At 40.0% G+C, this 12,245-nt stretch overlaps 6 protein-coding genes across 8 annotated transcripts in view; 3 read left to right on the forward strand and 3 right to left on the reverse strand.

Moving 5' to 3' along the window:
* The window catches only part of MP (Transcriptional factor B3 family protein / auxin-responsive factor AUX/IAA-like protein), a 6,213-nt gene extending 5,827 nt beyond the window's left edge, over nucleotides 1-386 (forward strand). For both annotated transcript variants that reach the window (XM_021975323.2, XM_021975324.2), the window contains exon 14: nucleotides 1-386. This exon is cut by the window's left edge and continues 62 nt beyond it. In XM_021975323.2, the coding sequence (XP_021831015.1) occupies nucleotides 1-80 (80 nt within the window). In that variant the 3' untranslated portion in view covers nucleotides 81-386.
* A 132-nt stretch (nucleotides 387-518) lies between these two features.
* On the reverse strand, nucleotides 519-2,427 carry LOC110771085 (S-adenosyl-L-methionine-dependent methyltransferases superfamily protein). Its single transcript, XM_021975325.2, has one exon. The coding sequence runs from the start codon at nucleotides 2,182-2,184 to the stop codon at nucleotides 916-918; it is 1,269 nt and encodes a 422-aa protein (XP_021831017.1). The 5' UTR covers nucleotides 2,185-2,427; the 3' UTR covers nucleotides 519-915.
* Nucleotides 2,428-2,705: 278 nt separating this feature from the next.
* LOC110771099 (uncharacterized) lies at nucleotides 2,706-6,309 on the reverse strand. 2 transcript variants are annotated; one of them, XR_015832841.1, is made up of 4 exons: nucleotides 6,093-6,309; nucleotides 5,941-6,006; nucleotides 3,948-4,565; nucleotides 2,706-3,174 (listed from the first exon to the last, which is right to left on the reverse strand). XR_015832841.1 is itself a non-coding variant. In XM_021975346.2 (3 exons), exons 1-3 carry the CDS (start codon nucleotides 6,138-6,140, stop codon nucleotides 5,108-5,110), a joined length of 162 nt encoding a protein of 53 aa, XP_021831038.2. In that variant the 5' UTR covers nucleotides 6,141-6,301; the 3' UTR covers nucleotides 4,817-5,107. The 2 variants fall into 2 exon arrangements, 1 of the variants encoding a protein (XP_021831038.2); XM_021975346.2 differs by lacking the exons at nucleotides 2,706-3,174; nucleotides 3,948-4,565 and adding an exon at nucleotides 4,817-5,155 and having other exon boundaries at nucleotides 6,093-6,301.
* A 142-nt stretch (nucleotides 6,310-6,451) lies between these two features.
* LOC110771086 (TLD-domain containing nucleolar protein) lies at nucleotides 6,452-9,635 on the forward strand. The gene is made up of 7 exons (XM_021975326.2): nucleotides 6,452-6,684; nucleotides 6,780-7,391; nucleotides 7,664-7,851; nucleotides 8,258-8,496; nucleotides 8,611-8,810; nucleotides 9,017-9,142; nucleotides 9,228-9,635. Exons 1-7 carry the CDS (start codon nucleotides 6,529-6,531, stop codon nucleotides 9,324-9,326), a joined length of 1,620 nt encoding a protein of 539 aa, XP_021831018.1. The 5' UTR covers nucleotides 6,452-6,528; the 3' UTR covers nucleotides 9,327-9,635.
* A 408-nt stretch (nucleotides 9,636-10,043) lies between these two features.
* Nucleotides 10,044-10,766, forward strand: LOC110771100 (uncharacterized). Its single transcript, XM_021975347.2, has one exon. The coding sequence runs from the start codon at nucleotides 10,044-10,046 to the stop codon at nucleotides 10,764-10,766; it is 723 nt and encodes a 240-aa protein (XP_021831039.1).
* Nucleotides 10,767-10,911: 145 nt separating this feature from the next.
* Nucleotides 10,912-12,026, reverse strand: LOC110771073 (uncharacterized). Its single transcript, XM_021975310.2, has 2 exons — nucleotides 11,537-12,026; nucleotides 10,912-11,141 (listed from the first exon to the last, which is right to left on the reverse strand). The coding sequence occupies exons 1-2, from the start codon at nucleotides 11,891-11,893 to the stop codon at nucleotides 11,112-11,114; spliced, it is 387 nt and encodes a 128-aa protein (XP_021831002.1). The 5' UTR covers nucleotides 11,894-12,026; the 3' UTR covers nucleotides 10,912-11,111.
* Nucleotides 12,027-12,245: the final 219 nt, after the last annotated feature.

The following is a 12,245-nucleotide window of genomic DNA, read 5'->3' on the forward strand; positions in this document are numbered from 1 at the left end:
GCGAGGAGGGAATGAAGCTTCTGAATAGTGCTGCAATGCAAGGGATTAATGGCACCATGTCCGAAGGTGGCCGTACTTAAGATGGCTGCCTCTGACCGTGCCAGATTGCACGATAAGTTTGCAACTAGGATGCATTGTTGAGTTGTTTCCGGCTTGATTGTGCCTGATGTATTGATCTTACTATGCATTCAGAAAACTCAAGCTAGGTCAGTTGATGTGGCTACTAGTGTTTAGCTTTTGTGCTTTAGGTGGATTTGATGTATTAATAGCTGACATTAGTTAGCAGGAAGTGAAACTAGATGAGGAAACTGTACTAGTGTACCTGGGACATTTGTGCTTGATGTAGCTTTTTATATCTACTAAACACGGCATAGTTGAAACTTTTATATTGAAGCATTAACATAGTTGAAGCAGACTATTGACATAATATATAGATACCTCTGGTCTCTGAAAGAGGTTATAAAACTAAATGGTTAATTTATCGTACTTTTCTTGGCTTAAAGCCTGAAACCACAGAATTGAAATTACCAGCACAAAGATATTTGATAACTGATTCTTCAAGTTCTTGGGGGAAAACCCAGACCATGCTAACTAACTTGGGTCTGAGAAGGGCATGCATATTTGAATGCTAAACCCTAAACCCTAAATACATTCAAGAATACACTATGATTCTTTCATTCCCTAACAATTCATTGTCCAGAGAACAGAACAACTAATATCCCCTAAAGTACAAATCAAGAAATAAAATAGCTTTTAAATTACAGAACAGATTCTACCCCCAGCTTGCAGTAGGGAAAATTAGCAATTGATGATGCCCTTATTGCGACGAGGAAGAAATTTCACGAGGATGTTTAAAAGCAATGAAGCCACACAAATTTTGTGCAGAAGAAGCTAGATAGAGCATCAAGTACCCGATCATGATACTCTAACTGGTTTTTGCAGAACGGCAGACAAATAAACTTCAGACTTTCCTGACCCTGCTGCATCTACCTTATCCCCAACAACCCATTTCAGCTTTTTATATCCAAACCGCTCGATCAACCTGGTTAAATCCCTTTTCTTTTCCTCATTGGGGCAATAAAAGTTGTCTAACCAAAACAAACCTCCAGGCCTCAGAATTCGGTCTATGTCAAACATTACAAACTCGAATTTTTCAGGTTTGGCACCAACATCCAATCCACTGGCCGCATGTACCAAATCGAACACATTATCGTAGAAAGGAAATCTATGATCTAAACTCAAAAAGAGAGGGAAAAGCCCCCTTGCAGCTATGAATTCGCTAAATGGGGCATCAATGTTCAAAGTGTTAGTGATCACAGTCATGTTCCTCTCTGCCATTCTAGCAGCAAAAGTACCAGACCCACCTCCAATATCAAACCCTATTCTGATTCCTCCACTTCCTAGAGCTAAAACATCATCAATAAGGAAATCATTCTTGCCTCTAGCCTTAACAAATCTCTGATTCTCAAACCCATTAACCAAATCAAAGCAGCCAACACAGTCTCTACTCAATTTCTTACTATTCAAGCACTCAAAACTCTTACACCCAAGACCACTCCAAGTAACGATCTTATCACTAACAGGTTTCCAAAGTGAAATGGGAAAAGGGTTTAGACCCACCTTGGGAAGAGTCTTGGCAAAGCACCTCCTTCTGGGCAAAGGCTCACATCCACGCAAAATCAGCTTCTGGGCAAGACTCCAATCGTCAGGGCAAGGCCCGGATACCTTGTAATTCATGTACTGAGACAACAAGTCCGCAGATTTCCCGCAGGAATGTCCCACGGAAGCCACCATTTCAGTGATCCCAGTTCTCGAATCTTTGCCTAGAGGGAGCTGGTGATGCTGAAGGAAGAGTTTGAGCTCGTGTGCAACACTGGATCTCGAAAGATCGATGCTTTCGTAGCCAAGGAGCTCCTTTTCCATCTGAGCTAGTTTCTTTTGTGAGGAATCGATCTCTCTGAGGATCAGAGATACCTGCTCTGAGATGAGAGAGATGTTCTTCTGGGTGTGGTGAAGGAGATGGTAGGTTTGTTGGTCCTTTGGCGAGGATGTGAAGGCGTAGAGAGCGAAGAGATTAGTCGTGATGACAGAGAAGAGCATGAGAAGATTGACAGCTGATGAACATAGCGTTGCTCTTTTGAATCTGGCTGTTCCATCACCAATCTTCAGAGAAACAGAGCCCATCTTGGTTCTGCTTCTTCTCCAAAAGAGGGACTTCTCTGAGTGAGTGAGATTTGTGTACCAACTTCACTGAACAAGTTGAGTGTAGTGGTGGAGAAATGATTAAACAATTGTTAAGTAAAAGATTGGAGTGATTTGTGAATTTAAGACACCCTAACTTTGTCAAGGGTCAGGACATTGTTGTCGGCTGCGATTGTAACGTGTATAAAGAGAGTGAAAAGGGGAATGATATGTGGTTCAAGTTCAACAAAATCTCTGGATTTGTTCAACTTATTAATTTAGTTTTTCAGGAAAAAAGGGAGAAATTTAATTGAATTGTACACGTAGAAGTAGTTTGAGATCAGATTTAACCATAAATCTAATGTCTTTCCTAATTAATATAGCATGGCATTCTTAGAGACACTTTTCTTTTGTTTTTGGAGAGGTTTGGGGGTGGCGGTCGCGGAAAACACTTTATGAATCACGGACCTAGCGAGTTAAACCATAATAAAAGTCTACATTTGATCCTTGGTAAAGGATGCGGATATCATAAGGCCAATATCATTACCCATCACTCCAAAGAAGTCCAAGATCAACTTGAGTCTTACGACTTTGACAAAAGTTTGAAAAGCTGACGACCATTGAGCTAAAATTGTTGGCAAAAGTTTCTCCACAGTCCATACAGGATCTCCCGCCCTCAATGTCAAAAAATTAGCTTAAGGAATTACAAGATATTCACATTACATTAAGACAGAAAAACCAATACAAGACCAAGACGAGTTCATGCTGATAGCACCAGATGACACACATATCAAGCACGTCGCTTACTAAGACGCCAAGAGTTAGGTTCATGGTATCTATCATATAGCGGTTATATAAACTGGTTGGTTCTTCACTAGGGTTCTATAACCCTCCTGCGGGTCCTTTCTAGCACCGTGGAAGAAAAACCCTGCCGTAATTGCCTTCCTGATCTTTGTAAAATTCTTTCCAGCACTGACAACATCCAGTTTATACCTGAAATTCACAATCTATAGTCAGAATGCAATTTCATCTTCAAATCAGAATACTCAACTTATAAATCGTTGACCACTGTTATAAACTTAAGCAAGGGGGTGCTAGTAGAGACATTGGCATGACAAACTTATGCTAGGTTTTTATACACAATTTTTTTAAAAATCTATCCTGGAGCTTACATGACAATGCTATGTCAATCAATGAAATCTGTTAATGGCAATGGTAGGATGTGTAATATGCCATCTGAATTTCCATATCAACTTTTAAAACAGTTTTGCAATATTTTTGTACAAACACTGCTTTACCAAGAAAAACAATTCCAGTATCAAAATGACTAACATGTCTACACAAGAGAGAACATTTAAAGAGCATAAACTGGCAATTTAGCTATACACAAAAGGGTAGTTATAAAGATACTATACTTAACCCCTGAAAAAATGGTGGAAAAAAGCACTTCTGCTATAATGCTCTGAAAACAGTGTATGAGGTAACATCAACATGACAATTCGTAATGATCTATTCGCTGCTCAGGTACCAAATATCTAGATTTTAAAATACAAACTAGGCCTGAACAACATTTCAGCATTTCCGTGAAGTACAGACAGCAAAAAACATGCCTAATTCACGACTACTTCAAAAATACAATGTACCAACACATGAGGAAACCTGGAACATTAATCTACATCTTTTAAAACCATTCATGCACATGTGGAACCAGAAAAAAAGATCCATGCAACCACAAATACACATCAAGATAAATTAGAAGAACATACTTGTCCATGATGCTGAGAAGCTGTTTTCTGACATCCTGTGCCCTCCTCAAGGATCGAGACTGAACAAAGTTCTAAAAACACCATGGCCCTGAAAAATTCTTAGCTTTCCAAGCCTCATAGACTGCAAGTAAAGTCAGATGATCTCCCTCTGGATGGAAAAACTTGGCTCTCTTCTGATCTGGCCATTCCGCCGATCCTTATTACCTCTCCTATCATCACCATCGTCTTCATACTCATCTCTCTTATGCTTATTGTATCGATCTGTATGACTTCCCCTGTCGTCACCATCATCATTATAATGTGTATCTCTACGCCTCTCATCTCTATCATACCTTTCCCTTTGCCTCTCCCTCCCATCTCTATCTCTACCTCCTCTGTGTCTATCTCGATCTCTATCTCTATCTCCTTCCCTATATCTATCCCTACCTCTACGCCTGTCTTCTTCTCGCTCTTCATCTTGTTCTTCTCTTCCGTTTCCCTTTTCCTTGGTCTCCATCTCAATTTCCTTCTCGATGTCCTTGACTCCCTCTTCTTGATAAAGCTCCTCACTCTGCATATGCGTTCGAGTCCCCCTCCCCGTAGTTTAGATTAGATTAGATTAAAGTAGAATATCGTTTCCTATAAAAAAAAAATATTGGCCAATTATTTAACAAAATCGAACATAAAATCTCAACTGCTTATAACCTGTCCTTTTTGCTGTCGTAAAAGAAGTCGTGTTACAGTTGCATAATGTAGTGTAAACAAAAATTTACGTTTTGTGCTGTAGTTGCGAAGGTAAATGCTCTACCACCAAAATTATAAATCCCAAATTTTCTGTTTCGATACTCTTTGGAGCTGAAAGATGAGAAGAGATTATGGTACAAAAGTAATAAAACATAAAAAATTTGCTTTCAAGAATCAAGACTAGACAAAAAATGCCAATGATTGAACTAAAAATAAAAGAGTGAAACAGGAGCAAAGACCACTCATACACATAGCTTCTTCAAGGATACTACTTATGCAACTACAAAACAACAATCCGAAAAGGCTGGCACTCAGCCTATGGTTGAAGCTTCTAAAGGGTAGGAGTTGGTCAATGTAATATTACTAACTAATCATAAAATAAACGTTCTTCTGGCAAGAATTTCTAATGATCTTGCCCTGCTAACGACTTCAGCCCGTCAATGTTTAGCCTTGGCTTCAGCTTTCTTATGTGACTTGGCCTTCATCTAATAATCAAAAGAACAAAGTAAATACACATCTATTCAATGCAAGAAAAATATGTATAATGTACCAAAGCAAGTGAAGGTTCTCTTTCTTAATTTTTTCACAAGGCAAAGCAATGAAGGAGAGGAAAAGTTCAACGATTCTCCTTTCAAAAGTACCTGAAAATTCCAAAACACTTCTGCAAAACTAAAAATCCTAGATTTTACTCAGGCCTCGGGACCTAACTACTATGAAACAGACTGATTTATGCAACAGAGGCATATTAGCAATTGTCAGTTCTCAACCACCAGCTTATTTTACTTTGCAAAAGCAATTAAAGGGCCATAAGATCAAATGCAGTGCTGCCTATAAATCTACTCACATGAAAAGGCCTAAAAATCAAACAAGAACAACCAAACTGAAGCATATAAAATTAAATCTGCCAATGAGGGACTTGGTTTTAATCACATGGCATGTAATCAGTAAGAATAACCACACCACATATATATATATTATAAGATATATCAGTAACAGAACCACAGAAACAATAGACAAGTTGAAATGACTAAGGGAACAAAGATTGCTTTCAACAAGAAAACATGGGTTTGGGACAAAATGCTCTGTATGCAAATCTGTATACAAAAGTTGAATCCCTAAATCCCATAGCATTGTATTGCTAAGAAGAATGAATAAGCAGACGCGCAAACAGGATCGCCAATCAGTTCGAACTATACTTATACATCCGTAATTTTTAGCAAATATAAATATGAAATAAGAACAAGTCAAATCGAAGGAGATCAGGAAGCACCTTGAGAACCCTGAGCTTCACGCTTCCATAAACCAGACCGAGAGTGAAGGCCGATGCACGAGCAACCTATCAAACATTCAAAAGTTAAAGAAAGATACTTTACGATCACATTCCTCTGCAAAAGAGATGAGAGGGAAAGGAAAGGAGTGTACCAAGGCGAGGGTGCTGGTGCCAGAGTAAGGGCCTGGAGGTGGTGCCATTGGATTTGGTGATGAAAATCTCAGCTTAACTCGTCGAGTGCTTGCAGCAAAACCCTAATCAGATTGCAACCCCTGAGCTTGAGCGCTTGTTTCAGTCTGCTCTCCACTCCACTAGTTTCTTCTATGTATAATGTATCTGTATCTTGGACCCGAAAAAAGGTCGGGTTGCTGGATTTGGAAATGCGCTTAACATCCAGTCAATAACCGTTACCCGAAACGTGGCATGATTTAAGCATCACTCCTGCCACGTGGCGGTTTCCTCACTGGCATAAAACGACATCGTATTGTGACATCGTTCTAACTGAAGAAACGCAGACAGATAGGTCCGTAAGTTGGCGCAATATCTTGAGAAAAGAAAAGAATCGGTTGCGGAGAAAATCCAGCGAAAATGGGTGCATCAACTTCGACGGAGCAGAAAGTTTCGATCGAGCAACGAGAGGCGGAAGCCCTAGCAGCCTCCACTGGAGCTCTTTCTATGCTTCAGAAATCTTTCTCCAGCCTCGCCGATCCTGATTCTAATGCAATTCCCCTCAACTCTCTTCAGGTAGATTCAAGATGCCAACTTAACTCCTCGAATTCAATTTTCATTCTATGCCTCTATAAACCAGAAATTGAAGCTTTTGCGTTTCAAATTTTCAGCAATGCTTCTCTTTAACTTACAAGAGCCCAGTATGTGAAGCTCTTACAGTGCCTGATTCTTTTCCGATGCTGTTGGATCATCTTGGTTCATCAATTTTGGACCTGTTTTTCATCTCGGAGAAAGGCGGAGTGAGCTGGGTTGAGTTCGTTAGAGGCTATAATAAATGCTGTGTAAGAATGTCTGCGTCTATGTCGCTTAATATATTGCTCAGAGTGTTTTCTGTGACACTTCAAAAGGCGGGTTCGCCTTCGAACTTGGAATTTGAATCTGATGATGTTGAGTGTAAGATAACCGGGTCGCTTAAGCCCGTGGACGTGCTTATGCTTCTTTGGATGTGTTGGGCCATTTCCTGGAATTCTAGGACTTCGAAAATTTCCAAAGAGAAAACAGATTTACCTCTGCCGGATATTAATCAGATTGTTTTGTCGGCTATTGTTTCATGCGCTGACGTTGGCAGTGGCTTGAATGTATGGGATTGCCAGCTCTCGGGTTTGGAAGTTGAACTTCCTGTGGGGAAGTTTCTTTCTTGGGTTTTGAGAACAGTGCCTAGTCTACCAGATTGCTTTTCACAGTTTGTGTATGCAATTCTCAAAAACTGTGTTTCTCACAAGGTATCTAACATCTTTTCAATTGAACAAAATCATAAGCCTTCATGTTTCCATTTCTCTTATATTTCATTATCTTGTTGCCTTGCCAATACGATATCATGTATTTGAGCTTATGGGTTAAGGACTCGTTAAGACATAATGGGAAGTGCACTCAGTCAGAACCTTTTATGTATTGAGGCACTTGCTTATAGAACGAGTTGCTTTTTTAGATCACTCAAGTTATTTTTGAACTTGGAAATTTATATTACCCTGAATGAAACGGATTTTGACGGCAGGATGGACTAGAATGCTCAACTTCATCAGTGGTAGAGAATTCTTCAACCATGGCATACAGTTCTCATCTTTTGTCTAGTGGAATGGCATGGGTGATTTCCCTTACATTGAGAGGCACAATAAGTGAAGAGATATCAAAAGTATGCTTCCCCAGCGAGACTGATGGAATAGACAAGAACCTCCTTTACAGGTGTGTCATTTTATCCCCTTGATCTCATGTTGTTTGAATTCTTTCCTGCGCAATCACATTCCATGTCGCTCGTCTCTGTTCTGGAATAGATAAGAACTTCTGGTATTATTAAATTTTAGTACTTTCATGAATATTACCTCAGTACCAATATATAGAAGCTTAATATCCTGAAATATTTATTTTATTGTTTTAACGGTCTCAGAGTCCAGTAAATGATGATAAGGTAGTTAGTTGATGTGTTATGTTTATGGAAATGTTTTACATTAATCTTTCCCACATACATAGTTTTTCTTCCATTGCATCCTTACTTTTATTTGATGACAAATTCCAGTAGGATCGAGGCTTAAATTTTGTCTGCAGTTCTTTATTATTTGTCTGATGGGTTTCATTGCATACTAATTTGCAGGTCATCTCTTCATGGCAGAGGGTTGAATAGATTCTGGTCTAACATTGAAGGTTACCAAGGGCCACTGCTTATGCTGTTTTCTGCAACTTCAGGAGATGCCAGTGATGGTAGAGCCAACGAGAGAAAATGGACTGTAGGTGCACTCACAAATCAGGGTTTTGAAAATAAGGATATCTTTTATGGAAGTTCGGGAAATCTATATGCTATAAGTCCAGTCTTTCATGTGTATCCACCTACTGGTATGTAACGTAGAGGAAAAATGGAAGGAGAGATACTCTGAATATTTTCCTTTCTCAAAATCGCTGACTAGATGTCTCTGAAACTAACCGTATATGAACTATGATCATTGACAGGAAAGGAAAAGAACTTTGTGTACAGCCATCTGCATCGCACTGGTAGGGCATATGAGCCGAAACCAAAGCCTGTGGGGATAGGATTTGGTGGAAGTATTGGAAATGAAAGAATTTTTATTGATGAAGATTTTTCCAAAGTTACTATCCGCCACCATGCAGCTGACAAAACGTATCAACCTGGCTCCCTCTTTCCTGATCAGGTATAAAAGTTATGTTGCAAGCAGTTGAAAGTTGTTAACTGCAATTTCTATAAAAGAAAAAGAAAAAGTATGTACTTAAGTATCTAAATTTTCCGATACAATTTTTTTTTTTCAATTTTAAGCAACTGTGACTGGAAATTATAACTTATAGGGTATGCTGGATTAATTTAAAGTAATAATAATTGAGCTTAAACTGGTGCAATCAGGGCTTCCTGCCTGTTGAAGCTTTGATTTCAGAAGTTGAAGTTTGGGGGCTTGGTGGGAGAAGCGCCAAGGATGCGCGAGATTCATATAAGAAGAGGGAACAACTTTTCACTGATCAAAGACGAAAGGTAATCCATCTTACATCAGACAAGGGCAATATTTGCATCTTGAAGTTATTAATGCTTTTTTTTTTTTTGCCCCTTGTCCTCATAGGTTGACTTGAAAACATTTGCAAATTGGGAGGATTCACCGGAGAAGATGATGATGGACATGGTCTCAGACCCTAATGCAGTTCGACGGGAAGATCGCTGAATAGACTGCAGATGTTATGCTGTAATTTTGAATTTTGCTTCCTGGCTGGTCAACTTGTGATTGTATTTAGAAGAAAGAAGTCAGTTGTGGAGAAATGTCGACTATATCTCTGTATTTCTAAATGATGGGTGTAAATAAACTCATAAAGGATCATCTGACCGAGACTTGAAATAGATTCATCTCAGTCATCAGTGGTGATGTATGTTGATTTGTATGTAGGCGATGATGTAAATGAGAGCTAGATAAATTCTCCTTGATATACTTTTGGTTAATGCTGTTTTATCGAAAAATGAATTTACACTTTACGTATGGTTGCTGCTTCTATCCCAGTTTATTCCATCCAGTCTATGGTTGTATGCATGAGCTGGATAGATTAAATAAGAAATTATTTTGGTTGATGTTATAACGACTGCAAGAAACAATCAGAGCTTCCACCCAGGTTTGGAAAGCAATCTGGCAGATTAGCACTCTACCAAAAATCCAATTGTTCATGTGGAGAATTGTCTCGAATGCGGTTCCAACTAGAATGAATTTATTTCGAAAAAAAAATTTGTGGCTCTCCTATCTGCTCTGTGTAATCAGTTTGAAGAGACGATCGAACACTTGCTTTTTCTCTGCCCTTGGACTCAAGCAATTTGGTTTGGGTCTCCTTTGTCATTGCGAATTGATCAGCAACGTTTGAGAACTTTTGATGTGTGGTTTAATGAAGTTTTGAGTATGCGATCGGGGTCTAAGCAAGAAAAATTGGATATGCTTACTCTTTTAAGTTTTTTCCTTTGGGAGATTTGGAAAACCAGGTGCAAGGCTGTCATTGAAGGGAGCACCATTGATCCGGCCAAGGTTATTGAGAATGCGCTAAGAGCTCAAATGGAGTTCACTAAAATCCGAAGGGTTCCTAGTGATGAAGTGGTCGTGAACAACATTTTGAATGTCCATCCCGCTTCCTGGAATGCACCTTCAGGTGATTTTGTGAAAATAAATGTGGATGGAGGATGGATTGGTGACACTCTGAAAGGTGGCGTTGGGGTTGTTATTAGAAATACTGGTGGTCAATTTGTTGGGGGTTTAGCTGGTCCTATTTGCTGTGATTCAGCACTAGCTGCGGAAGCTCATTCAGCAATTAAAGGGCTTGCTTTGTCTGCTAACCTTGGCTTTAGAGATGTCATTGTGGAAACAGACTCAAAATTGCTCATCAATGGGATAAATGGTGACTTTAGAAACAAAGTGTGGTCCATTATGCCCCTTCTTGAGGAGATTCACAGAATATGTGGGTCTATGCATGAGGTTCGATGGAGCTGGGTGCATAGAGATTTAAATCGGGCGGCTCATGAGGCAGCCATGATTGGAGTTAGAGCTATGGAGCTGGAAAGCTGGGTCTCACGACCACCATTGTCTCTGGTGCAAGTTCTGGTCTCGGATGGACTCCCATGTCCTCCTTAAGTTTCCTTTTGTTTTAGTTTGAAAGTTTTTCTTTGCTGGGTTGTATGGATTCAGTTTTGCTTTCTATCCTTTTTGTAAGCTCTTCTGCCTTTTTTCGGCCTTGGAATGAAGTTTCAGTCTTGACCAAAAAAAAAAATACTCCGAGTATTCAACATCAACTAATCATTCATATCAAAAGCTTCTACAGTGAAGCAAAAACACAACAAGACAGAGTTGTCTAAATTGCAACTCAAATACAAGAATACTCTTTTTTTTCTAAATGAAACACCGAATGGAAGTCTAACAGACCTGAATGAATATATAAGCAGCGCTCCCCAGTAATATGTTTGATCAAACGACAACAGGTTACTGCTTTTTCTCTTCTGCTTTCCTCGGCTGAAAGAAAGGACACATTGGCAACGTGAGAAAAACAATATATAACAAATAAATCCTTCTAGGCCTTAACCAGAAAGAGCAAGAGGATATGAACAAAACAATTTAAGATATCTTCAAAACATTCTATGGCCATATTTTGACGGACATGGGGATTTCGATTAGAACAAATCGATATGAATATATAGCAATAGCAACAATGGTGATTACACCACTAACAAATTGTATGACTGAAAGTTTCAACAGTGCCAGTAAGTACTGAAAAACAATAAAATCGGATCCAACCACCTTTTGTTAATTGCATGTTAGATGCTCGACGAAATGCCGCGCTGACGATTCACCCCAAAAAAACCCAGCGAAGGCAAAAAAGATCACAGAAATGTAAAACCTTTACGCACCTTGGTACCAGGGGCCGGTTGGTGGAGCTCCTCTGCGGGGATAATGACGGGCCAGGGCTCGCCGGCGTCGCGGAACATCTGCTCGGTCTCGAGGCTCTGACCCTTTTCAAGGATCATGTTCCTGATGTCCTGGGCGGGAGTGGCGGTGGCGTCAAAGACCTCCTCGACGCCGTTGACGAAGGTGACGGTGATCTTGGGCGGCTCGTCGTCGGTTCGGCGCTTGACTTGGACGGCGCAGGAGGGGTTGGACTCCTTGGCCTTGCGGGCGTTGCACTGTGCCAAGAACTCCAGACACGACGCCGTACGTGGGTCCAAGGCATTGAACTCGATCCTCACTCTCGACAGGAACTTCAACATTGTGTTTGTTTTTCAGACTGAAAGAGACAGTCTAACTCAGTACAGGTTTCGATACTGAGGTTGAAGACGAAGTAAGGGTCTTATGCTGTAATTTTGAGGCTTAAAGCCTTGCGCAAGAGTCTGGGCTAAGTATTAGAAATTTGGGCGGACCATAAATAAATAGATCCGTTTGGCTCAATTTGGGGGTGCGCCCAACCCAAACAGATTATCCACCACGTGGCTGACTCGTCCGAGTCAAGCGAGTTTAGCCGAGACTCGAATCAAAGTATTGTTCAACGTATCATAACAAATAGAATTCGTTTCTGGTGCTCACGTATATGGAAAATGCTAGGTTTGCCACATTATGTACCAC

This window comes from Prunus avium, chromosome 1, assembly GCF_965620075.1.
Source record: "Prunus avium chromosome 1, drPruAviu1.hap1.1, whole genome shotgun sequence".
Classification (NCBI taxonomy): Eukaryota; Viridiplantae; Streptophyta; class Magnoliopsida; order Rosales; family Rosaceae; genus Prunus; species Prunus avium.